This window comes from Pygocentrus nattereri, chromosome 18 (genome assembly GCF_015220715.1).
Source record: "Pygocentrus nattereri isolate fPygNat1 chromosome 18, fPygNat1.pri, whole genome shotgun sequence".
NCBI lineage: Eukaryota > Metazoa > Chordata > Actinopteri > Characiformes > Serrasalmidae > Pygocentrus > Pygocentrus nattereri.
The window spans coordinates 1728749-1755554 of NC_051228.1; the positions used below are offsets into that span (position 1 = coordinate 1728749).

At 44.5% G+C, this 26806-nt stretch overlaps 1 protein-coding gene across 1 annotated transcript in view; it reads left to right on the forward strand.

The window, feature by feature from the left end:
- uvrag (UV radiation resistance associated gene) overlaps positions 1-26806 on the forward strand; it is a 171667-nt gene that overhangs the window by 128687 nt on the left and 16174 nt on the right. The window contains exon 14 of the mRNA XM_037547505.1: positions 13204-13295. Within this exon, the coding sequence (XP_037403402.1) occupies positions 13204-13295 (92 nt within the window). The remainder of the gene's footprint in view (positions 1-13203; positions 13296-26806) is intronic.

A 26806-nucleotide genomic window follows, 5' to 3' on the forward strand; every position in this document is an offset into this window, starting at 1 on the left:
CAGTGCCCAACAAAACACGTGCTCACATTCACCAAAGAATGGTGGCGTTTGTGGGTGAATGATGGCGTTTGTGGGTGAATGATGGCGTTTGGTAAAGAATTATGGTTTTGGTTAATGATGGTGCTTAGTGAGGAATGATGGTGTTTGGTAAAGAATTATGGAGTTTGTTGGAGAACCTTGGCGCTCGGTGGAGAACCTTGGCGTTCGGTGGAGAATGTTGGCGTTCGGTGGAGAATGTTGGCACTTGTTGGAGAACGTTGGCGCTTGGTGGAGAACAATGGAGCTTGGTGGAGAACGTTGGCGCTCGGTGGAGAACGTTGGCGCTCGGTGGAGAACAATGGAGCTTGTTGGAGAACGTTGGCGCTTGGTGGAGAACAATGGAGCTTGTTGGAGAACGTTGGCGCCCGGTGGAGAACGTTGGTGCTCGGTGGAGAACGTTGGCGCTCGGTGGAGAACGTTTGTGTTTGCTCTGAGAGCGTCTCCTGGACTTTTTAACCAGTGAAGGTTTCCTCATGGCTGTAAAGGCTGTAGGCTTGTGAGCACACATGTGATTATAAATCATGTGCATTCTCAGAAAGAGTATGTTTTCTATCACACGTCCATGATGATCGTAAATCCTTCCCAGAGCAATCGTGAATAAAAAAGAGCCCTTTGGTAAACTTTGAATGCAAATGATGGCTTGAGGGCCTTTCTGGTAGCATGGTTGGCCTGGGACGGGCTCGTCAGGTGTAATTATAGTCACCCAGCGGAGCAGTGGCAGCGGGCACCCCTCACATCACCCCTCCCACGCAAGGGGGTCGTGTGTCTGACGCTGATCGTGACGAGGACGGATGGGCTCGGACTGAAACAGCAAACGCCTGTCACTGGAGGTCTGCTAATTAGATTTCCCATTCGTCTCAGCCAGCTTTTCCCGTAATTATGTAAATGTGTTGACTGTTTGGCGGCTGTGCGATACTCAGTAAAGCGGAGGTTCGGGCAGCGAGGGGGAAAAGTTGTTCTGAATTAAGCCCAGCTGCCATGTGACTTGGCCACACCTGTGTTCCATTATCACACATTGGACAGAAGGAAAGTGGGAATGGGACAAGGATGAAGGCGAGGGAGAAAAGAGTGGTTGAAAAAGTGTCACTATTTGGGTAAGGGGACAGGAGACAGGGGTCAGCGACACGGGGAAACTCGAGATAGCATAAAGGAACTCCATTTGATCCCCTTTCCCGAAGAATTTCAGGAAATGTCAGCTGTAATAGACGTACAGTCGTAGCTTTTTGAGAGGTTCTGATGTCTTATTTGTTAAGCGGGGGGATAGTTTTCAATATAAACCTCAGCACATCTTACAATAACATAAATGCTATAGTTCCCATATTTCCAGAGCAGCTGTGAGGAGTTTGAGAGCTTTTTGGGCCCCTCAGCGGGAACAGTTGACCTTGGAACGAAGGCTCGGTTATTTCAGTTTGTGGACAGAAGAGCGTTCGTGTCTGTGTCGTCTCTGTTTATGTCTGACAGATGCATAAATATGTGTGGACGTCTGTGAGTTGTCTCTCCATTGTCCAGAGCGCATTGTTTCCCTCCAGCGCTCAAGGACGTTGCTATTACAGCCAGACGACATTGATAATTCAAGAAACGAGCCTTTGAGGTGGAGCAAAACAAGCCTGGATGTCATCGAGGCATCGAGGACAGGAATGAAGGCCTGAAAGTGCTCTGAAGACGAACCTTCTCATGCTGATAAACATTGAAATATGAAAGCACATTCCAATATTGTGCATGTCCCCATCTGATAGGGTAGAGTTTGATTGGATCAGCTCCTGGCACGATGCCTCGAGTGGAGAATCGCCAGCGGCCGCGGCACATCCCGGGGTTTCATGGCTAATTACGTTAGCGTCACGGCCGGAGCGCTAGTGAACGATGGCATGTGTTTATAAGGAGTCGGTGCGGTTAGCGTCAAACCTCCTGGCCGTATCCGTAGAGCTGGAAGGTCCTCGGAGACCGAAGCTTTGTTCTAAGGCGCTATCCAAGCCAGGAAGTCCATCTGAACTTGTTGCATAAACATTCGGTGATGAGCTGGGCGCTTGACGGTGCATTTCGTGCTTGGAATCCTCTCACCTTGGCTTGAGACGGACAAAGGAATGATCCTCAGGGCTCGCGACCCCAGCTACAAAACAAAGCGCCCTACGAGAGCCAAATCGCCATTAATTCAAATGCATGCGCCAGCATAAAAGAGACCATAACTTCTCTGTTTTCCACTGCTGCCTCCTCCGTCCACCAGCTCTTAGGTAACATGTGCTAGGCGTGCATTATGCATGAGGTTTCTGACCTAATGCATGCATGCCTTCCTCTCTAATCTTAGTGTTATAGTGGCTTTTCGGTATTTCACTTCATGTTTTGTTTTGTTTTTTTTAACATTAGCAGGTCCTCTGTGTGCTGTGCCAAACAGCAGTCAGGCTGAAGGGCTTAGACAATTCTTAATTATATAGCCAGATACTTTAAATTTGCATTCACTTTATATCCTTGCTTTGTTTTGATGCCAAAAAAATGACAAAAACGATCAGCGACTACTTTCAGAATTCTTTACCTGGTTACCCTAGTGATAAAAGCAAATGTCCTCGGTCTGTAATACCTGTTACAGGTTGTTTTTATGTTTTATTTACACATTTTCTTAGCCTATGGCTTGAAAAAGGCCGCTTTAGGGTCATGTTGCGAGCCTGGACGCACCTTTTTAGCTGTCCAGAGTAAAAATGCATTATAATCTAGGTCTGTATGCATTCAAACGCTGATAATAACAGGCTCAGCCACTGCACTATGTATGGTTTTCTTTGTTAAAGCTGGAGTAAGTGTCATTGCTCAGTGGGGAGAATATATACAGGCTAAAATATTAAAATACGGTGAGTCACTCTGCAAAGCCTGAAATAATCATTTGCAAGTTTTCCACATGTCTTTACACATTAACATCACACGCACAGCTTCTAAACGAAGGTCCGGTTCGATGTTTCGGCCTTAAATTATTTCAAATTCAACATCACACTGATGAAGATTTGCTGATCATAGTAGATAATTCACTCACGTCCTTGGAAGACGTCCCTCACCAGGTTTAGACTGAGTTCTCCTTGTTAGACTGATTAGATCTGCTCAGGGAAACACAACTCTCACTACATGTTCTGCGTGCAGTTACACTTTTCCACCAGAGAGGCCGCCAAATCACCAAATCTTACACAGTGCAGCTTTAATATTAGAAGTAGTGTAATACATTATCTGCTCTATGGGCGTAACAGACGAAAATGCCTGGTTAAGTTCACATCTCGTTTGCGTAATGTTTGACCAGTTCGAGCAGAAGACACTGACCTCTCTCTCTCTGTATTACGGCAGTTGAATCATCAACATCAGCTGTCCATCATTTATGGTTTTCTCAAGACATGTTCTGTGAATTCAGAAGGTATCTCGCATTGTTTATGAACTGTAAAAAATCAAGAGCTGACATAAGAAACTCTTAAGGAAAGAATTAAGAATATTTGAGAACTTCTTCTGTTTTTTTTTTTTGAGAATTGTGTTTAAAAACATTCCTACAAATTTCTTAATGCTTGTCTTGAGAACTTTTGCAGTTTGTTTCACAGCATCTTCAACTCCTCGAGACCACCGGTGGTCCCAAACCGCGCTTGGTCATGTTCTTCATAACGTTCATACTCCATCAGCTCCGTTCAGAAGCTGGGCGTCGTGTGAGGCTGTAGCTCTTCTCTCCAGTCTAATAGACGGTGACGTCATTTTAAACCCTTATAATAAAAGAAGCTGAACTCAGTTTGTTTTTCTACTGAAAGTCGACCCGTTTTTCCCCAAATCTGGGCTCTAAACTATAAACAGACGGCGTCTCTTCAGTGATCTGCTCTGGAAACATCACTTTTAGAGAACAACACAAAGAGCGGCGGAGATTTTTGGCTCTCAGCAGTAAATTATGAGCGTATAGTGAAATGTGGAGATCATAAAACACACGTTCTGCTCATTTGACAGGAGATTTTATAAAAAATATTCTGTCACGAAAATTCAGATGGACAAACCAAAATAATACCCTGGAGAATAAGGGGTTAAGACACTTGCGAATCCATCCTCATCTTCACCCTCAACTAAAGACTTTACACCTTTCCCGTCTCTGGAAATATAACAATGTTTTATTTCATCAATGGCCTTCCGTCAAACTCAAACTCTCATCTTCTTTAAAACACTGAGGTCTGGATTGGAGGTCTAGAACCTGCGTTTTCCACAGTTTCTCCACTTTAGCTTCTAATGAGAAGCAGCGACTGTTGTTCCTGTGGACCTGTAAGAGTGAAGGCCTCCTCTCTCAGAGCAGAGCCGCTTTCAGAGCTGCGACTGAACCAGATATGCAGACATGTGGGCGTTTGTCCAGTTGAAAGAGCGTCTCTCATTCATTTCCCTCAGAAACTCTAGTGCTGAAGAACAGGCGCGCTGACTGAGCTCTTTATGAAGCGTTGAAGCCAGAGTTCACCGTGCCGCCCATCGGTCAGCCACTAATGAACCTCAGGAGGAGCATTTCAGCGGTTTATCCGTCAGTGCAGCACTAAATAGTGAAGTTTAATGAATTAAAATCTTACAGACTCAGCATGTTTCCCAAGGATGAGCTCTGAGAATGTTTAACCAGCTTAACAATTAGAGGTTAACCCTTAGAAGTCTAGATGCTGCGCCGTTTAACGTTGAACAGGACAGTTGGAACGAGAAGTCGGCAAATCACATGTTGAGACATTTGACGAGAAACTGTTCTACTTTTGAGAAGTTTCCTGCCAGAGATGCGAGAAAAGCAGCTACAGCTGAGCTGAAGCAGAGTAGAGTCAGTCTGAGTTTTCCTTTATATTATATTTTTAGCCTGTACTAGCACATAGAAATAGACCCAAGGAGGTTTGATTTTTGTTGAAAGGTAAAAATGGCTTTTCTTAACATTTTGGGTTGCGACTCCTGAACTTTAACAAGAACGTAAAACCCCTCGGTGAGCAAGCCAGGGGCGACAGTGGCCAGGAGAACCTCCCTCAGAGCTGAGGAAGAAACCTTGGGAGGAACCAGGCTCACCAGGGGGGACTCGTCCTCCTCTGGTCAGACTACCTACAGAGTGATTATACTACTAATATTAATAGCAGTAGTATTAGTAGTAGTAATAGCTGGGAGTCTATGAGAACATCAGTGTAGGGTGGGCAGCTCGTCCAAGGCAGGTGGCGGTAGCTGGGGCGTGGGCAGCTGGTCTGAAGTGAGTAGCAGGAGAGCTCGACAGTCAGTCATCCTTCATTGTCTGGCCGGACAGGTGGGTGGGTGGTCCTTTACTTGGAAAAAGGACGGAATGGAATTAGTTTTGTTCTGTTTGGGTGTAAAACAGAATGTGAACATTTCCAGAGTGTGGCTAACGACTCCGACAGATCTGACGACTAAACGTTGTCACACTTTTCTGCAGTGCTTCCTATGTGCTATAGCTGCGCCTTGTACTGTCTGCCTTTAGACAGCTGCAGTCGTCTTTCTGTGCTTTCTTTTTTTGGAATAAACAGAAATTTAGGCCAAAACAGAAGATGCCCTTCGGTGGCATATGAGTTCAGACGTGTCCTGAAAACTTCTGAAAATTCTGACTCATCCTTGAGTGAAAGTTTAGAATCTGCACTGACTTTCTCCATTTGTCTCAGTGAGTCACATCCATGAATAATGCATATGAAGTGTTCGGGATGACTGAGAAGGAACCTGTTCTGGCCTGATAACAGCAATGAAAGATGGAAATGTCTCTCCAAACCACGTCCTGGCCTCACAGCGGGGTGAACAAGCGCTCAGGTTCGGGGTTTCTCGGGCCCCTGAGGGTTGCTTTGAGCTGCACCTGCGTAGGCCCCTCTGAAGCAGGCTAATGCAGGAGCATCCGGACGCCTTGATTACTCTCCCTGGGGAGGTCAAACACCACGCTAACCTGCAAAACGGAGAGAATTCCTTCCTCATGTGGCTTTTTATTAGCCAAGACGGACGCTCTGCGGCGCGGATTCGCTTTCTGATTGTAAATTGCAACGTTTTCTGAGCTCCGAGGTTCCAGCGAGGTTCTTCGCAGGTTCTGGTGTGTTTGGGAAAGCAGTCTCTTGATGAAAAGTCTCCGTGATTCCCATTCCCTCCTCTCCTCTCCCTCCCCGTCCCCAGCGGCCGGTCAAATAACTTGTCATGTGACGCTAATAACTGGGCCTTGCTGAACTGTTGTGACTCGGGGGCTGACAAAGCCCCGTTCCACAATGATCTCAGCCGCTACGTCGGGGAGGAGACCTTCCTATGGAACCTCGCTTGCAATACGTTTCCAGTGCCGCTGCGAACCTTTAGGAAAATTGGCCGTGGCAGGGAAAAAACGTGAGAAGGTAACGAGAAAACAAATGTTTTACTTTTCTGAAAAATGACTGAAGGCGGGATGGAAGTGATTTGGGATGACGGACTCTGTAATGAGTTTGCCGAACGTGAAATGTTATGGTTTGCTTGTTTATCTGTGTGATTTTGTTTACGTGTTCCTGACACTCCTCAGGTTGGGCCGCAGCGCTCCAGCTCGGAAGTATAACAGAATCCAGCACGCGGCGCAGGAAGGAAGCAGCGCTTGCTCCGCTGAGCTGTGTTTAAATCGCCCTAAACATTTCTAACGCCTGCGTCGTGCGCCGTCCGTCCCGTGTCAGGAAGCGGATCATAACATGCCAGCGCGCTGCTTTCTCCTGTTATCGTTACTGAATAATGTGGAACGTGTTGAGTCTGGCCTGTTTGTTTGTCAGTGGCCTTTTGAGTCAACGCTGAAGGTCATCACAGTGAACGTATACAGTCAGTCTGATGTAAACCGCAGTTCGTTTGATCATATATGCAGCAACATTTTAGCACTCGGAGTTGACCTTCCACATGTTCCACCGGGGTCCGGGGTAAAGCTCCGGACACCGAGTAGACAGTTCTGGAATAACAGTCTGATTCAGTTCAGCTTTATTTGTAAAACAGGTTTTTATTTGTAGAAATGATTTTAAATGGTTCAACATGGCAAACATATGCATTCGTGCAACCCACTCATACTGATCTAAAGTGACTGTTCAGTTACAGTTTGACCAGCTCTTCTAGAATTAGGCCCAAACTTTCGTCCACTGATGTACAAGCAGTGGAATGCATGGTGAGCATAAAGGCAAAGGGAGGCCGAAGGTAGAGGTGCCCTCTATTTTTGGATCCAAGGCAAGTTTGTTTGTCTAGCACCTTTTATACACTGTGGTCATTCTAAGTGCTTCACAAATGAGATAAAACAGAGATAGAATAGAATAGAAATAAAAAACGTTGTTATAAACTGAAGTTAGGCCCGAGCAGTGTGACAATATTATTGTGAAAAATTGCATATCATGCTTTTCTGAGCGTTTCCTGTGTATCGCCAGTGCTGGTAGAAACTGACCAGCTGCATGTTTCATTATGAAGACAGTGAAATTAGTCCCGTTTAACTGATTTAGTGCTGAATACTGAATAAAAGCCACTGTGTTTACATCCATCCATCCATTTTCTAAGCCGCTTCTCCGTCAGGGTCGCGGGGGGGTGCTGGAGCCTATCCCAGCAGTCTTCGGGCGGAAGGCAGGATACACCCTGGACAGGTCGCCAGTCACTGTGTTTACAGTTTTTGATAATATTTCACACCTCGTCCACACAAATCTGTATATTTTTCTGACGAAAGCGCCCCAGACCTTGACAACAGCTGAACGTCTTAATTTTAAGACTAATTTAAAAGCGAATTCCACCAATTATTCAAAATGTATGCATAATTTGATCTTAGAGGTGTGAACAGAGAGGTTCAGAGGGTTTGGTGTGAAGTGGTTCAGACGTCTTTACAGTGGTGGTGATGGGAACCAGGCGTCGCCATGACTACAACACAGATATAGACACTTTATTTACCATCCAGAACCTCCAGAGAACCTACACGAGTCTTCTGAGCTTATATGGAATGTTGATGATGGAAAATAGTGGACATTAAGAATCCGACTAATAGCTCAATCGGAATAGAATACGTCCATGTAAAAATCCATTAAATAGAAGATTAATATCCGTGTAAACGCCTGTATCCAACTACATTCCCTATCGGAAAGTTTAAGTCCGTTCTGTACGTGCGTCGCGTCACAGTGAGAGTTTATACCGTTCAACACGACGTCTTCCTCTCGGCCTTCTTTAATAAGGACGTGTGAAGGACGTTTTCCTGAGTCTTGACGTCATTTTAAAGCAGTTAAAACACAATCACTGCTCACTGCTGCTCATCTCACTCTGACTGGACTCACAGGATGCTGGTTGTCATGGTAACGTCTACACTAAGCTATTTTCTATGCATGTGTGTAATTTTGGCTCTGATTACTTGTAGTGAGCATGTAAACAGAGATTCTGTGTCACATTATTGAGTAGAGTGAGAATAAACACCTCAGTCGTAATCTGTAATGATTTTAAATGTGTTTAAATCTGTTATGAATGTGTTTAATTGGATTGGCAGTGAATTCATAACCATTTCATGTAGTAACTTTCTGTGAGGGAGGTTTTAGAGGTGGACGCCTGGTTCCTTTCACACCAAACCACTCTGAGTGACTCTGTTTAACATCCGTTAAATTATGCAGAGTTTTTGAAAATTCAGTGGAGTTGCCCTGTAATACTTTTGAATGGCTCTGTTTGTAAATGTAATTTCAGACATTTGCAGACTTTTTGAGGACCTACAGACCCCCGTATATAAAGCTGTTACAGCGAGTGACCTGAAACGGCCTTTTTGGGTTTTATTATTTTGTATAAACAACAACCCACTGACCACACGTTCACTCCAGAAAACACACTTCCTGTCTTAGAGCGTGCGCTGTGTCGGATATGATGATGTCATCATCCTGCTCATCTTCGCACTCCAGCTAATCTCAAGTTTCAGCTCACACACGTGTCTCTCTCACAAACACACACACACACACACTATCACACACTATCTCACACACACACACACGCTCTCACACACTATCTCACACACACACACACACACACGCTCTCACAAACACACGCTCTCTCACACACACACACACACATACATCACACACACACGCTCTCTCTCACACACACACACACACATCACACACACACACACTATCACACACACACACACACACGCTCTCACAAACACACACTCTCTCTCACACACACACGCGCTCTCACACACACACACACATCACACACACACGCTCTCTCTCACACACACACATCACACACACACACGCTCTCTCACACACACATGCTCTCACACATGCACACACACTCACTAACACACTCATTTACATACACACAAGCTCTCACACACACTGACACACTCCCTGACATACCCATGTGCTCACACACACACATTTGCACACCCACCTTGTGAACATCTGGCTGCCCCCCAGTTCACATCTTTATAAACCCTGATCAATTACAGTCAGAGCTCAGAGCACACACAGCTACTATTACTGAGAGAGAGAGAGAGACAGAGAGAGAGAAAAAGAAAAGAGACAGTAGGGTAGAGAGAGAGAGAAAAGAGAGACAGAAGGAGGGAGAGGGAAAGAGAAGGGAGAGAGAAAAAGAAGAATGAGAAGAGAGAGACAGAAGGGGGGAGAGAGAAAATAGAAGGGGGGAGAGATAAAGAAGAGACAGAAAGAGAGAAAGAGGTGAGAGAGAGAAGGGGGGAGAACCAGACAAGAGAAACAGACGAGAAAAAGAGGGAGAGAGCGTGGGGCAGCGAGAGAAAGAGAGGGAGACCTTAAGTGTATTAATATCAAACAGTTTTAGTTTCAGTGCTGTGTATTATTTAGTGTGTAGTATATATTTTGTTATTGTTACTCGACTTTTAATATACAGATACAGCTTGCAGGGCTTTGACGATACAGATGTGATGTGATCTGAACTGGAACTGTACCGTGTGTGTGTGTGTGTGTGTGTGTGTGTGTGTGTGTGTGTGTGTGTGTGTGTGTGTGTGTGCGTGTGCGCTGATACATAAAGAGTACACACCAAAATCTCTCTCTCTCCCTCTCTACCCCCCCCCCCTCTCTCTCTCTGACCTGTAAGGCGGTCTGTGTTCTCTCTAAACATGTGCAGATGTAGAGAGTAAACCTGTCCCGTTAATCCAGCCGTCGTCGCTGCTGCCTGTGTATCTGTTTATATTTATTATTCTATTCCTGAGCGGCTCTCAGGGGCCACAGTTAAACCCCACCGCTCTAAATATCTGCATGTGTGTAGAGCTGAGTCTTCTTATTCAGGTGAGCGAGTGGATCACAGATAGTCTGTTCTGTGTATATATATAATATATATAACAATAGAATTTAGGATGTTGTTTAGGATGTTGAATATATAGAATAGAATTGAGGGTGGTGTCTGAATATATAGAATAGAATTGAAGATGGTGTCTGAATATATAGAATAGAATTGAGTGTGGTGTCTGAATATATAGAATAGAATTGAGGATGGTGTCTGAATATATAGAATAGAATTGAGGATGGTGTCTGAATATATAGAATAGAATTGAGTGTGGTGTCTGAATATATAGAATAGAATTGAGGATGGTGTCTGAATATATAGAATAGAATTGAGGATGGTGTCTGAATATATAGAATAGAATTGAGTGTGGTGTCTGAATATATAGAATAGAATTGAGGATGGTGTCTGAATATATAGAATAGAATTGAGGATGGCGTCTGAATATATAGAATAGAATTGAGGATGGCGTCTGAATATATAGAATAGAATTGAGGATGGCGTCTGAATATATAGAATAGAATTGAGGATGGCGTCTGAATATATAGAATAGAATTGAGTGTGGGGTCTGAATATATAGAATAGAATTGAGTGTGGGGTCTGAATATATAGAATAGAATTGAGGGTGGGGTCTGAATATATAGAATAGAATTGAGGGTGGCGTCTGAATATATAGAATAGAATTGAGGGTGGCGTCTGAATATATAGAATAGAATTGAGGACGGCGTCTGAATATATAGAATAGAATTGAGGACGGCGTCTGAATATATAGAATAGAATTGAGGACGGCGTCTGAATATATAGAATAGAATTGAGGGCGGCGTCTGAATATATAGAATAGAATTGAGGGCGGCGCCTGAATATATAGAATAGAATTGAGGGCGGCGCCTGAATATATAGAATAGAATTGAGGGCGGCGCCTGAATATATAGAATAGAATTGAGGGCGGCGTCTGAATATATAGAATAGAATTGAGGGCGGCGTCTGAATATATAGAGTAGAATTGAGGATTAAAGTACAAACGTAAAGCAGTGTGGATCTCTGAACCGAACATTGTTAAACTGACCGCTCGTTTCACTGCTGTATTTCTTCCATATGTTCGATGTCCAGTGAAATATGAGATCAGATTAAACGTATTAAGAGCGCTCTCGGTGTGCAGTGCTGCATGTTGTCAGATACCTGTGACATTCTGTCGTATGTGATATGAATGTATAGCTCAGTTCTGCGGTGTTTTATTGCCGTGATTTCATCATAGATAAATCAGCTAACGTGGATGTAAACAGGAGGCGGGGTCTGTCCGTCAGGAGACAGTAGTGAGTAGCTGTTGTCTGGTTGCCAGTTTCACTTGTACAGTCCTTCACTCAGGTCAGCGGTTTTGTCCCAGGAGGACTGGTGTCTGAGGATGGGAAATGGAGGCATGGTTTCATGCTCTTCCTCTTTTCATCGGATCCAGATGTTTCTCTCCGTCTGTGAGGGGGCCGAGTCTGAGGCTGGAGAGGCTGGAGATGTTGTAGATGTTGAGGTCTGGGCTTGTCCATCGCTTTACGGGGCTGTAAATGCTTAAAATGGTCATGTGGAGATAAATCCAGCCGGCGTGAAGAAAGGTGCGATCTTGTCCTCTGTAACAGTTTCTGCATATGTGCTGGGCCGCGATGTGGCCAGCGCAAAAAATATCCCTCCTCCGTGGCCCCCGGAATAATTTAGTAAATATCGGTCCAGATTAAAGAAGGCTGGAGGCCGTAAGGTGCGGCGTCTGAGGCGCTGGTGTTAAGACGTGTTGGTTTAAAACTTTGGGGAACACATGAAAGATGATTGGTTCATGTCCTCTGTCAATGGCTCTCTGTGCCGCTCGATCTCTTTACCATCTGTACGGAGGAATCCGGGAGTGGGTTCAGCTTCTGGTGGCTCGCTGCCTGAACGTGCACGTAGAAACGCTGGAATCTCTCGAATTCCCCACCGTGCAGTGGTGACGTGACTGAGCGTCTGAGGGCAGACCTGCTGCTACTGTGGACCCGGAAGCTTCCTCAGCGTCTATCAGCAGCTTCCTGCATGGCAGAGTGCCAGGATGCACACGCGATACGATGTAATCGCGATACTTGGGCTGCGATTGTTGAGATACTTTAGATTTGGGATGCGAAGTGTTGATAGATGCCTGTTTATTTTAAGTGGAACTGATACGGCAGAACTGAAATATTAGATTTTCACTTTGGACGATATTTATTGATCTGATGTTCAGTTCGACTGTATAAGATGCTGATATTCCTACTCGGCTACTTCAGTAAACAGTATGAGGCACTGAGCCACGATGCAGGTCAGCCGTTATGATGTTCTGGACCTTCGCTCCAGGAACTTTGCTTTAACTGGACTTCACTGAATTTTAAAGACCCCTGTTCTAGATAATATAAATTAAACATACTAAATCATTTGAATAGTAAACACTACATTAGGCCTGTGACAGAAAGGCATGTGTAATACAATTTAGAACGCCCCTATAGTGGAATACAGCATTTCTTACCCACCGACACTGCCTCACATTTGACTGCCTCATTTCATATTCATTTTAAAGAGAGACTGGATTAGTCTTGTCTTACAGGTTCAGATGTCTGGGTTTAAGCTAAAGGTGTCATAAATACTGTTAAACTGGTTTGGTGAGTGAGTGAACACCACGTAACATTGTAAATCCTGTAGATACGCCAGCAGTGTTGCAGCTGTGGTGATCAGATAAACAGAGGTTAGTTACAGAGTGAGCGTTTGTGTGGTTAATGTTAGAACCCTGAGGGATTCAGTAATGAGTTCTCTCTACTAACTACTGAACTGTTGAAGCGAGAGGTGTTGATTTAATAACTCTAGCCTGGGTCAGTCATTCAGGACGCACGTCGAGACGTTCCCAGCCCACCACGAACATCGCTGGATTAAAGTTCTAACATCTGGCTCCTTTTGCTTCTGTCTCCACAGCTTCGGTACCAGCATGGCCTCTCCACACCGGACCTGCGGCAGACTCTGCCAAACCTGAAGAACTTTCTAGAACACGGGCTGCTGGTCAGATGGTGAGTGTTGTGCGTTTTTCTTCCGTGGTGATCAGTAGTGTAGTGTAAGCTGTGTTCTAGATAATGGTATGTATCATATTGCAGTGCTCTGTTGTACTTATAATTATGATTTTATGTAATTAGGAAATTGTATGAGCTGCATATGGGCCGCGTATGGACTGTGTATGGGCCGTGTATGGACTGTGTATAAGCCCTGTGTATGGGCCGTGTATGGACTGTCTATAGACTGTGTATAAGCCCCGCGTATGGGCCGCGTATGGGCCGTGTATGGACTGTGTATGAGCCGTGTATGGACTGTCTATAGACTGTGTATGAGCCCGGTGTATGGACCGTGTATGGACTGTCTATAGACTGTGTATGAGCCCGGTGTATGGGCCGTGTATGGACTGTCTATAGACTGTGTATGAGCCCGGTGTATGGGCCGTGTATGGACTGTCTATAGACTGTGTATGAGTCCGGTGTATGGGCCGTGTATGGACTGTCTATAGACTGTGTATGAGCCCGGTGTATGGGCCGTGTATGGACTGTCTATAGACTGTGTATGAGCCCGGTGTATGGGCCGTGTATGGACTGTCTATAGACTGTGTATGAGCCCGGTGTATGGGCCGTGTATGGACTGTCTATAGACAGTGTATGAGCCCGGTGTATGGGCCGTGTATGGACTGTCTATAGACTGTGTATGAGCCCGGTGTATGGGCCGTGTATGGACTGTCTATAGACTGTGTATGAGCCCGGTGTATGGGCCGTGTATGGACTGTCTATAGACTGTGTATGGGCCGTGTATGGACTGTCTATAGACTGTGTATGAGCCCGGTGTATGGGCCGTGTATGGACTGTCTATAGACTGTGTATGAGCCCGGTGTATGGGCCGTGTATGGACTGTCTATAGACTGTGTATGAGCCCGGTGTATGGGCCGTGTATGAAGGATATTACAGTAAATGTGCATAATTCCCATGGCTAGGTGTTTAGATGACTCCGAGACCGGTCCGCAACCTTTCCGCATGGGCTTTGATCCGGCCGCTCCGTCAGGGTTCGGCGCTCGTTCTGCACGTTAATTTAATAATCTGTGTTTTGGGAAGGAAGGAGGCCAGGCTAAATAAAGCGGCTCAAGCGTTCTCCTAACGTCCTCCAAACCGCTCCTAATGCGGCGGGGAAGTGTTTAAGGAGGAACAGATGAAATGAAGCGCGACCTCTCGACCTCTGCAGCATCCTGCAAGGCAGGAAGTGGAGGAGGAAGTAGAAGTCCAGCAGCTTTCATGATTACAGAGGCCCACACACATAATTATAAACCTAATGGACACATTTTATAAAGTTTATAAAGGCAACCGACATCACGCGTTTACGACCCTGTGTTGTCCTGTTACTATCAGACTCTGCCTGTCTGTCTGTCTCTCTGTGTGTCTGTCTGTCTTCCTGCCTGCCTGCCTGTCTGTCTGTCTGCCTGCCTGCCTGTCTGTCTGTCTGCCTGCGTGCCTGTCTACGTGCCTGTCTGTCTGACTATCAGTCGATGTATAGATCTATCTGTCTGTCTCTTAGCTCCCCTGGGGCTTTATGGGGCTGTTATCGGAACAAAACCTGTTTTTCAGCTAATGGCGTATTAAGTGCCTTTTGCTCTTTACGTTTTGTGTGAATTTCATGATGAATGGAACAAAAGAAACGGCCCAAAATGACCTGGAAAGACGTCTGGTTCCATCGACTTACATTAAAAGGTTTTTTCCTTCTCCTGTAAAGTCACTGTTTTGGAGATGGTTGGTGTGAAAGTAGAGGAGGCAGTGGATAGGGCGAGATGGAGGCAGATGATCCGCTGTGGCGACCCCTAAAGGGAGCAGCCGAAAGAAGAAGAGAAAGATGGAGGCCAGTCTTCAGATGTTGAAGATTTGCTGAAAAGTACAGATAGTACTGGGCTTCCTCAACACGCTGAGATACTTACCATATTATGGTATTTTTATTTACTCTAATATTAGTGATGTTATAAGGAAATAAAAGCTTTTACTGTCCAGTTGAAAAGCTGTTTACATTTAATTCAGATACTAAAACTTTTGCCCGCCCCCCAGTAAACAGTCCTGCTCGGGCTCACTGTGTAAAAACGTCAGCTGTAAATAATATGTTTCCCTTTTTTAAGCCCCTCGTTGAGTTACCGCGGGCCGAACTCGGCAGATTTTGCTCCTGACCGTGTCGGACGGACGTTCTGGGCCGCAGGGGAAGCTCAGCTGAACGCTGAAATGCATTCCTTTCATTTTACGTTAGTTGCAGATTTCTTTTATTGCCTTTCCGTATCGCTCCCTCGCCTCTGTCCTGCGAAAAAGCCTAAATTCAGATTCTGTTTCCAGCACGAGGGGCCAGAGGCATGAAATACTGCAGCATAAAAACCTGCAGCACAGAAACTGCAGGGAGTTAACCTGAAAACCACAGACAGACGGCCTGGTATTCCGCGTTTAACCTGAACACCACAGACAGACGGCCTGGTATTCCGCCTTTAACCTGAACACCACAGACCCCTGGCCTGGTATTCCACCTTTAACCTGAACACCACAGACAGACGGCCTGGTATTCCGCCTTTAACCTGAACACCACAGACCCCTGGCCTGGTATTCCACCTTTAACCTGAACACCACAGACAGACGGCCTGGTGTTCCGCCTTTAACCTGAACACCACAGACCACTGGCCTGGTATTCCACCTTTAACCTGAACACCACAGACAGACAGCCTGGTATTCCACCTTTAGCCTGAACACCACAGACAGACAGCCTGGTATTCCGCCTTTAACCTGAACACCACAGACCACTGGCCTGGTATTCCGCCTTTAACCTGAACACCACAGACAGACGGCCTGGTATTCCGCCTTTAACCTGAACACCACAGACAGACGGCCTGATATTCCGCCTTTAACCTGAACACCACAGACAGACGGCCTGGTATTCCGCCTTTAACCTGAACACCACAGACAGACGGACTGGTATTCCGCCTTTAACCTGAACACCACAGACCACTGGCCTGGTATTCCGCCTTTAACCTGAACACCACAGACAGACGGCCTGGTATTCCGCCTTTAACCTGAACACCACAGACCACTGGCCTGGTATTCCGCCTTTAACCTGAACACCACAGACAGACGGCCTGGTATTCCGCCTTTAACCTGAACACCACAGACCACTGGCCTGGTATTCCGCCTTTAACCTGAACACCACAGACAGACGGCCTGGTATTCAGACATGCCTAAAATCACTGAGGAACACTGGTTATCTTTACATTACCCTCCTCATGTAAAACTAATCCCATCCGAATAGGGCTTTAGTTTCCATATAGGGACTGGAGAGCAAATGACACAGTTTGAAAATTAATCAATGTTTACGTACTATATCAAACTTAATTTAAAATAAAAAACAAAGCAAGTTTTGGGAAATTCAGTTTTCCATGATATTAATCTTTCAAAAGCAGTTTATCTGGGCTGGAAATATTAATTTGTTTAGAAAAGCACTAATGTTGGAATAAATGAAAATAAAATATAATTAATATTTTATGTATGGCAGTTTTTGTTTTGCCCAGTATTGTTTATATTTATTATCCAATATCTGCTTCATCTAATCAATACTTGCTTTAATTAAAGTGCGCTGCTGAAATCAGATTAGATCCTGTGTTCTGAGAGAGCTTGTCTACGTTGTTCCGTCTTGGAGGCTGTGGGAATGAACCCCTGTAGACTCGGCGTAGCTCCGCAGCTCCGTTATTTCATAGGTTTGATGTCCTCACTGTTATTCTAAAGTGTGGACGAGGGTGAAAACTGAGCAAAGTCCTTCATGAATAGGTACGTCCAAATGTTTGACAGCAGGGAGGCAACAGATCTCTGCTTTGTTCTCCCAGAGAATTAGAGGCAGGATTTATCCCCATATTGGGAAAACATGGATTCTTTTCCTCCTCATTTCTGTCGAGGGAGATACGTGCACATGTTCTCTGTTTTACAGCTGAATTACTCAATCCTCTTATTAACGTTTGATCTGTTTACCTTCTCTGGAGTCCACGGTCTGCGCTCTCTTCTCGGAAATTCCTAATTATCCGACTGACCCGGAGCTTCACTCGCTCTTGTCAGTGCAATTCCACAGTCTTCTATGGCAGCCGCGTCTGATTGCTCACATGCAGGGCGATATGGCTGTTCATATGATCCACACAGTCGCTCTGACAGACTGTAATACACTACAGGAAGCGTAGGGGGCGATACGGCTTCTACTGTTTCATTTAAAAAGCTCTATAATGTTCATATGATCCACACAGTCGCTCTGACAGACTGTAATACACTACAGGAAGCGTAGGGGGCGATACGGCTTCTACTGTTTCATTTAAAAAGCTCTATAATGTTCATATGATCCACACAGTCGCTCTGACAGACTGTAATACACTACAGGAAGCGTAGGGGGCGATACGGCTTCTACTGCTTCATTTAAAAAGCTCTATAATGTTCATATGATCCACACAGTCGCTCTGACAGACTGTAATACACTACAGGAAGCGTAGGGGGCGATACGGCTTCTACTGTTTCATTTAAAAAGCTCTATAATGTTCATATGATCCACACAGTCGCTCTGACAGACTGTAATACACTACAGGAAGCGTAGGGGGCGATACGGCTTCTACTGTTTCATTTAAAAAGCTCTATAATGTTCATATGATCCACACAGTCGCTCTGACAGACTGTAATACACTACAGGAAGCGTAGGGGGCGATACGGCTTCTACTGTTTCATTTAAAAAGCTCTATAATGTTCATATGATCCACACAGTCGCTCTGACAGACTGTAATACACTACAGGAAGCGTAGGGGGCGATACGGCTTCTACTGCTTCATTTAAAAAGCTCTATAATGTTCATATGATCCACACAGTCGCTCTGACAGACTGTAATACACTACAGGAAGCGTAGGGGGCGATACGGCTTCTTCTGTTTCATTTAAAAAGCTCTATAATGTTCATATGATCCACACAGTCGCTCTGACAGACTGTAATACACTACAGGAAGCGTAGGGGGCGATACGGCTTCTACTGTTTCATTTAAAAAGCTCTATAATGTTCATATGATCCACACAGTCGCTCTGACAGACTGTAATACACTACAGGAAGCGTAGGGGGCGATACGGCTTCTACTGTTTCATTTAAAAAGCTCTATAATGTTCATATGATCCACACAGTCGCTCTGACAGACTGTAATACACTACAGGAAGCGTAGGGGGCGATACGGCTTCTACTGTTTCATTTAAAAAGCTCTATAATGTTCATATGATCCACACAGTCGCTCTGACAGACTGTAATACACTACAGGAAGCGTAGGGGGCGATACGGCTTCTACTGTTTCATTTAAAAAGCTCTATAATGTTCATATGATCCACACTGTCGCTCTGACAGACTGTAATACACTACAGGAAGCGTAGGGGGCGATACGGCTTCTACTGTTTCATTTAAAAAGCTCTATAATGTTCATATGATCCACACGGTCGCTCTGACAGACTGTAATACACTACAGGAAGCGTAGGGGGCGATACGGCTTCTACTGTTTCATTTAAAAAGCTCTATAATGTTCATATGATCCACACGGTCGCTCTGACAGACTGTAATACACTACAGGAAGCGTAGGGGGCGATACGGCTTCTACTGTTTCATTTAAAAAGCTCTATAATGTTCATATGATCCACGCAGTCGCTCTGACAGACTGTAATACACTACAGGAAGCGTAGGGGGCGATACGGCTTCTACTGTTTCATTTAAAAAGCTCTATAATGTTCATATGATCCACACGGTCGCTCTGACAGACTGTAATACACTACAGGAAGCGTAGGGGGCGATACGGCTTCTACTGTTTCATTTAAAAAGCTCTATAATGTTCATATGATCCACACAGTCACTCTGACAGACTGTAATACACTACAGGAAGCGTAGGGGGCGATACGGCTTCTACTGTTTCATTTAAAAAGCTCTATAATGTTCATATGATCCACACAGTCGCTCTGACAGACTGTAATACACTACAGGAAGCGTAGGGGGCGATACGGCTTCTACTGTTTCATTTAAAAAGCTCTATAATGTTCATATGATCCACACAGTCGCTCTGACAGACTGTAATACACTACAGGAAGCGTAGGGGGCGATACGGCTTCTACTGTTTCATTTAAAAAGCTCTATAATGTTCATATGATCCACACGGTCGCTCTGACAGACTGTAATACACTACAGGAAGCGTAGGGGGCGATACGGCTTCTACTGTTTCATTTAAAAAGCTCTATAATGTTCATATGATCCACACGGTCGCTCTGACAGACTGTAATACACTACAGGAAGCGTAGGGGGCGATACGGCTTCTACTGTTTCATTTAAAAAGCTCTATAATGTTCATATGATCCACACAGTCGCTCTGACAGACTGTAATACACTACAGGAAGCGTAGGGGGCGATACGGCTTCTACTGTTTCATTTAAAAAGCTCTATAATGTTCATATGATCCACACAGTCGCTCTGACAGACTGTAATACACTACAGGAAGCGTAGGGGGCGATACGGCTTCTACTGTTTCATTTAAAAAGCTCTATAATGTTCATATGATCCACACGGTCGCTCTGACAGACTGTAATACACTACAGGAAGCGTAGGGGGCGATACGGCTTCTACTGTTTCATTTAAAAAGCTCTATAATGTTCATATGATCCACACGGTCGCTCTGACAGACTGTAATACACTACAGGAAGCGTAGGGGGCGATACGGCTTCTACTGTTTCATTTAAAAAGCTCTATAATGTTCATATGATCCACACAGTCGCTCTGACAGACTGTAATACACTACAGGAAGCGTAGGGGGCGATACGGCTTCTACTGTTTCATTTAAAAAGCTCTATAATGTTCATATGATCCACACAGTCACTCTGACAGACTGTAATACACTACAGGAAGCGTAGGGGGCGATACGGCTTCTACTGTTTCATTTAAAAAGCTCTATAATGTTCATATGATCCACACAGTCGCTCTGACAGACTGTAATACACTACAGGAAGCGTAGGGGGCGATACGGCTTCTACCGTTTCATTTAAAAAGCTCTATAATGTTCATATGATCCACACGGTCGCTCTGACAGACTGTAATACACTACAGGAAGCGTAGGGGGCGATACGGCTTCTACCGTTTCATTTAAAAAGCTCTATAATGTTCATATGATCCACACGGTCGCTCTGACAGACTGTAATACACTACAGGAAGCGTAGGGGGCGATACGGCTTCTACCGTTTCATTTAAAAAGCTCTATAATGTTCATATGATCCACACGGTCGCTCTGACAGACTGTAATACACTACAGGAAGCGTAGGGGGCGATACGGCTTCTACTGTTTCATTTAAAAAGCTCTATAATGTTCATATGATCCACACAGTCGCTCTGACAGACTGTAATACACTACAGGAAGCGTAGGGGGCGATACGGCTTCTACTGTTTCATTTAAAAAGCTCTATAATGTTCATATGATCCACACAGTCGCTCTGACAGACTGTAATACACTACAGGAAGCGTAGGGGGCGATACGGCTTCTACTGCTTCATTTAAAAAGCTCTATAATGTTCATATGATCCACACAGTCGCTCTGACAGACTGTAATACACTACAGGAAGCGTAGGGGGCGATACGGCTTCTACTGTTTCATTTAAAAAGCTGTATAATGGTCATATGATCCACACAGTCGCTCTGACAGACTGTAATACACTACAGGAAGCGTAGGGGGCGATACGGCTTCTACTGTTTCATTTAAAAAGCTGTATAATGGTCATATGATCCACACAGTCGCTCTGACAGACTGTAATACACTACAGGAAGCGTAGGGGGCGATACGGCTTCTACTGTTTCATTTAAAAAGCTCTATAATGTTCATATGATCCACACAGTCGCTCTGACAGACTGTAATACACTACAGGAAGCGTAGGGGGCGATACGGCTTCTACTGCTTCATTTAAAAAGCTCTATAATGTTCATATGATCCACACAGTCGCTCTGACAGACTGTAATACACTACAGGAAGCGTAGGGGGCGATACGGCTTCTACTGTTTCATTTAAAAAGCTCTATAATGTTCATATGATCCACACAGTCGCTCTGACAGACTGTAATACACTACAGGAAGCGTAGGGGGCGATACGGCTTCTACTGTTTCATTTAAAAAGCTCTATAATGTTCATATGATCCACACAGTCGCTCTGACAGACTGTAATACACTACAGGAAGCGTAGGGGGCGATACGGCTTCTACTGTTTCATTTAAAAAGCTCTATAATGTTCATATGATCCACACAGTCGCTCTGACAGACTGTAATACATTACAGGAAGCGTAGGGGGCGATACGGCTTCTACTGTTTCATTTAAAAATCACGCTGTAATGCTGTGTCTGTATAGAGTGAAGGAGGGGCAAGCGAGGTTTGCTGCCGCTGTGTTAATGGCTCATCCTGCAGAGTTCAAACCCACCATGTGATACAGACTCTTCTACATTCTTATTTGTGGCTGAGCACCGTAGGGTTTCTCTCTCTCTCTCTCTCTCTCTCTCTCTCTCTCTCTCTGGTTTGTTTGGTTTAAATCATACTTTCTATTTTGGTTCTCCGTTTGATTTGGGTTCTGTCCCACTGCATCGCATCAAATCAATCACGACTGATATTTTCCCCATTAACCTCAGTTTTCTCTCATTCTGTTATAATGAAAATATTTGACACTTTCACTGTTCAGTAGCAGAGAAGTACATGCCTGTAATATTTTTATTCAAAGTCATTCAGTCAGTCAGTCAGTCAGTCAGTCAGTCAGTCCAGCCTTTAAACTCACTGGCTCAAACTCATTTACAGTGCATGGGTGTTCTACCAACAACACGAGATTGAAAAGAGTAAATACAGGTCTGTAGTACTAAAAGTGTAATAAAGAAAGTGAAATAAACCTTAAGGATACAGTTTAAACAGTAAAGAAAGCAAAATAAAGCTGAGTCACTCTAATGAAAAAAAAAATAAATCAAATTATGTAGAATTTAAAAATCCAATAAAAGAGAATAGAAATGAAAACAGTAAACCAAAAAAAGATAAAGTATTTAAAAAAAGAGGAAAATAACAATGGACTACAAACAACTGCAGTTAACTAAAAAACAAATCAATTAAAAACAAAAATCTACTAAAAACTGATAATCAGTTAAAAATGAAAATGAGCTAAAATCAGTTTAAAACTAAATTCAACTTAGTGACCTAAAACTAAACTTATTACAGTCAAGTAAAAACTAAAATCCAGTAAAAAATTACCTTAAAACTAAAATGAATTAAAATCAAAACTAAAATCAAAAATCACAGCAAAGCTAATTTTACATCAAGTTAAAACTAAAATCAACTAGAACATACAATTAATTAAAATCTTAAATGAGCTAAAAATGAACTAAAAATGTAAAACAACAAAATTTTCTGATCAACTAAAAACTAAAATTCACAAAAAAACTAATAATTGACCTAAAATCAGCTACAGCTGTGACGGTCAGGCCGAGTGGGCGTGGTTACAGTCAGAGCGCCACAGGGAAACGCTGCAGTCTCTTAGTTTACAGCGCCGGCTGTTTTCCGTACGGCGGCGATCTCAGGGGTCAGTGGAGCGTTGGTGGTGACCCGCTGCCCGCGCTCCCGCTATCGCTAAACAGTTCTGGCAGTTTAATTGTCTGATAGCTGAATACGTTGATTAATCACTCCTGGTGGGTTCTGGGAAATTTCCCATTGCAGTTTCATAATCCCACCATGTCATATATTTTTTATGGCCAGATGTTTGCAGCAGCGTTCTTCAGCAGCAGAAACCTGAAGAGAACAATGAGCTAGACGGGGGTCTGTATCAGTGGGCTTGGTTTCCAGATCATTTTTCAGAAGAGCGCACACACAGTCGGAGTACCAGGCAGTGAATCAGAGAGCGTCCTGCTCCAACTCGTCCGCGGTGGAATGAAGCGTCTCTGAGGACGCAGTGTTGCTTCACATCTGCATGAGCCTCGTCTCAGTGTTCCTCTCAGTGTTCCTCTCAGTGTTCCTCTCAGTGTTCCTCTCAGTGTTCCTCTCAGAGTTCCTCTCAGAGTGTCTGCAGTGTTTCCTCTCATAGCAGAGAAAACTGCTGAGTAACTTTTACCGATGTGAATCCCTGGATTCCTGGTGTTCAGAGCAAGAAGCTCCTTGTACTCCATCGGACTGCGGACTGATGGAGTCTAAAACACATTTCTCATTATTTATTTTATTTTATTGAATTTCTTTTGAATCAGCTTTATTAGCGAGTCTGAAGGCTTAATGATGTTTTGTAATTGATGGACGTGTAAAGACGGTTGCTTAGCAAAGACAGTGGTTCTGTTTGGGACCATGAACACTAACGTTTGCATGCCTGAAGGGTTCTTCGCTTGGTGAAATGGCTCTTCAGGTTGGAGAATGTGTTGTAAATGGTTCTATATTGCACCAAAAGGGTTCTTCTACTGTGGCTATGCCAAGCTTCTAACAATAGACGAACCCTTTTGGTGCAGTATAGAACCATGTACAGCACATTCTCCAACCTGAAGAGCCATTTCACCACGCAAAGAACCTTTAAGCATGAAAATGGTCCCTTGAGTGTTCATGGTTCTATATGGAACCATTGTCTGTAGTTGTCTTTAAGTGGTAATGATATCTTTGCAGTTTTGGTGTTCATTAACATGATGTTTCACGCAATTTACCTTCAGTTTACTTGTATATTTATGAACGTTTAATGAATGAAGCTCAGTGCATGTATCTCATCTGGATTACTCTGGGACCCTCTGCTTTCTTTTGCCTTCTAAAAAGTCCAGATCTGTGTTCAGTGATGGAGATTTATGCCCACCATCCAGCCAGAAGAGTAAAACCACTTTGCCACCACAGTTTATGCCATTACAGTAAATGGTCACATAACAAACAACCTTGACAGGGTTTGCTTTGGTGTCCAGAACAGCCCTCCTACTGCAGCAGATAATCAGAAAAGGCTGCTCCTCCGGACTCACAGAGAACTTCCAGTGTCTCCATGTTCTTCTCCATTTCATGCCGTCTTAAGTGGAGAAAAAGAGGAGCTGTATCAGTGGCAGCACATCAAAGCCAGCCGTATTTGTGTTTGAGAGTTTTTTGTGTGGTTTGAGCCGGGTGTGTGACCCGTATCGCAGTTGAGAAGGAGTTTGGATGAAGCCCAGAAAATATTTGGCTTTGCAGGTTCCAGGACTAGTTGGAAAATCCTGGACTAATATTCTATGTCTGTATGTGTTTTTATGGATGTGCCTTTCTCTCTTTATGGGGATCAGATCCTCCCAGGATGATGAGAACAGGAACATGTGGTGCTGGGGGGACATTTGGCTACTGTCGATGAGAAAAATGCTCCCACCTCAAAACCTGCAGCATTCATTATTATTGTTTTGATGGCTGGGGTTATGGGTAGGGTCGGGTTAGGTGAAGCCATATGTGTAGTTTCCACTGGAGACGGGGGATTTTTCCCAATTCAGTTTTTGTCCTCAACACTTAGTGATATAAGGTTTGTAGGGAAATCTGTAAATAGTACAAACCTACTTTTTAACAGCCACGCCAAGCATATATGGATCGGTGCACTGATGCTATTTCCCTGGTTACAGTACGCCCATTTCCATGGTTACACTGCTCCCTTTTCCATGGTTACACTGCTCCCTTTTCCATGGTTACACTGCTCCCTTTTCCGTGGTTACACTACTCCCATTTCCACTGCTACACTACTCCCATTTCCACTGCTACACTACTCCCATTTCCATGGTTACACTGCTCCCTTTTCCATGGTTACACTACTCCCATTTCCATGGTTACACTACACCGATTTCCATGGCTACACTACTCCCATTTCCTAGGCCACACTACTCCCATTTCCATGGTTACACTACACCTTTTTCCATAGTTACACTGCTCCCTTTTCCATGGTTACACTACACCGATTTCCATGGCTACACTACTCCCATTTCCAAGGCCACACTACTCCCATTTCCATGGTTACACTACACCTTTTTCCATAGTTACACTGCTCCCTTTTCCATGGTTACACTACACCGATTTCCATGGTTACACTACTCCCATTTCAGTGATTGCACTAGCTCTGCATTTTTTTTCTATAGTTATGCAACATAAAACTCTATCCTACAGCCTTTTCCGTGCTTATCCACCATCAGTTTCCATGGTTACACAACACCCATTTCTGTGCCACATTTCCATAGCACTCATTTCTAGAAGAACATGAAAACAGAGGGCACACACACACACACACACACATACAGACACACACACACACACACACACACACACACATACAGACACACACACACACACACACACACACAAGCCAGTAAAGAAATAAAGACAGGAAAGGTTTGTGAGAAAGCGGAGCTCTTTGACGCAGCGTGGTTTGGGGTGTCAGGACTGTAGTCTGTGTGCAGCTGATTTGGACGAGGCTGGTCAGTTTTGGGTCAGTTTTGTTTCAGGCAGAGCTGCCAGAGCGGCTTTTATTAGCTCTAATCAGCCTCAGGAGCACCGAGGGAACCGGAGCTGCTATAAAACTTAATGATAAGTTAAGAAGACTAACAAGAGAATCTGCACCACTGGGGCAATAAACGTGGACTGGGAGGGGGCAGGGGGGCTGTGTGTGTGTGTGTGTGTATATAGATTACTAAATGAGTAGTTTGATGACAGTCAAATCTGCACATTTTCACATTTTCCCACTTAACACAAATGTAGTTTGCTTCTTTGGTTTTAGCACTGGGGCTAATGTGGCTAACAAGTAATGGAAGCTTGTGTCCCACCGATCAGCTGCAGCCAATTTGTATTGAATTTTCTATTTATGCTTTTGTTGATGTTGATAGATAACAGATTAAGGCCCTGTCCCATTTCTCACTTTCACCCCGACCCCTTGTTTTGGAGCGCTGCCCCTTGTTCCTGAGCTACAGGGCAGTGGTTGAGATCTTCCCTCTGAAATGAGACCCTCTGATAAAAGAGCATCACTTCATTAACAGCTACTGTTATGAAGCTGAAGTCGGAGATTCTCCAGATTCTTGAGAATTTTCCCGTTCCACCTTAAATGGAGCAGCAGTTTCATTCTGGCGCTTCAGGCGTCAGAACTGCTGGACTATTTAAGGTGGAACTGGAAAGATGTCGGCACGACTAGTTATTTCTAATGCTTGTTATGAAGAAAAGGACCAGAATGCAGTGAAACGACATTAAGTCGTGGGCAGTCGTGGGCTGGAGGTCAGGGAACTGGCCCTGTGACCGGAAGGTCGCCGGTTTGATCCCCAGGGCCGACAGTCCATGACTGAGGTGTCCTTGAGGGAGACACCTAACCCCCAACTGCTCCCCGGGCGCCGTGGATAGGGCTGCCCACCACTCCGGGCAAGTGTGCTCACTGCCCCCTAGTGTGTGTGTGCTCACTAGTGTGTATGTGGTGTTTCACTTCACGGATGGATTAGGTGGAATTTCCCTGTTTGTGGGACTAAAAAGTGTCACTC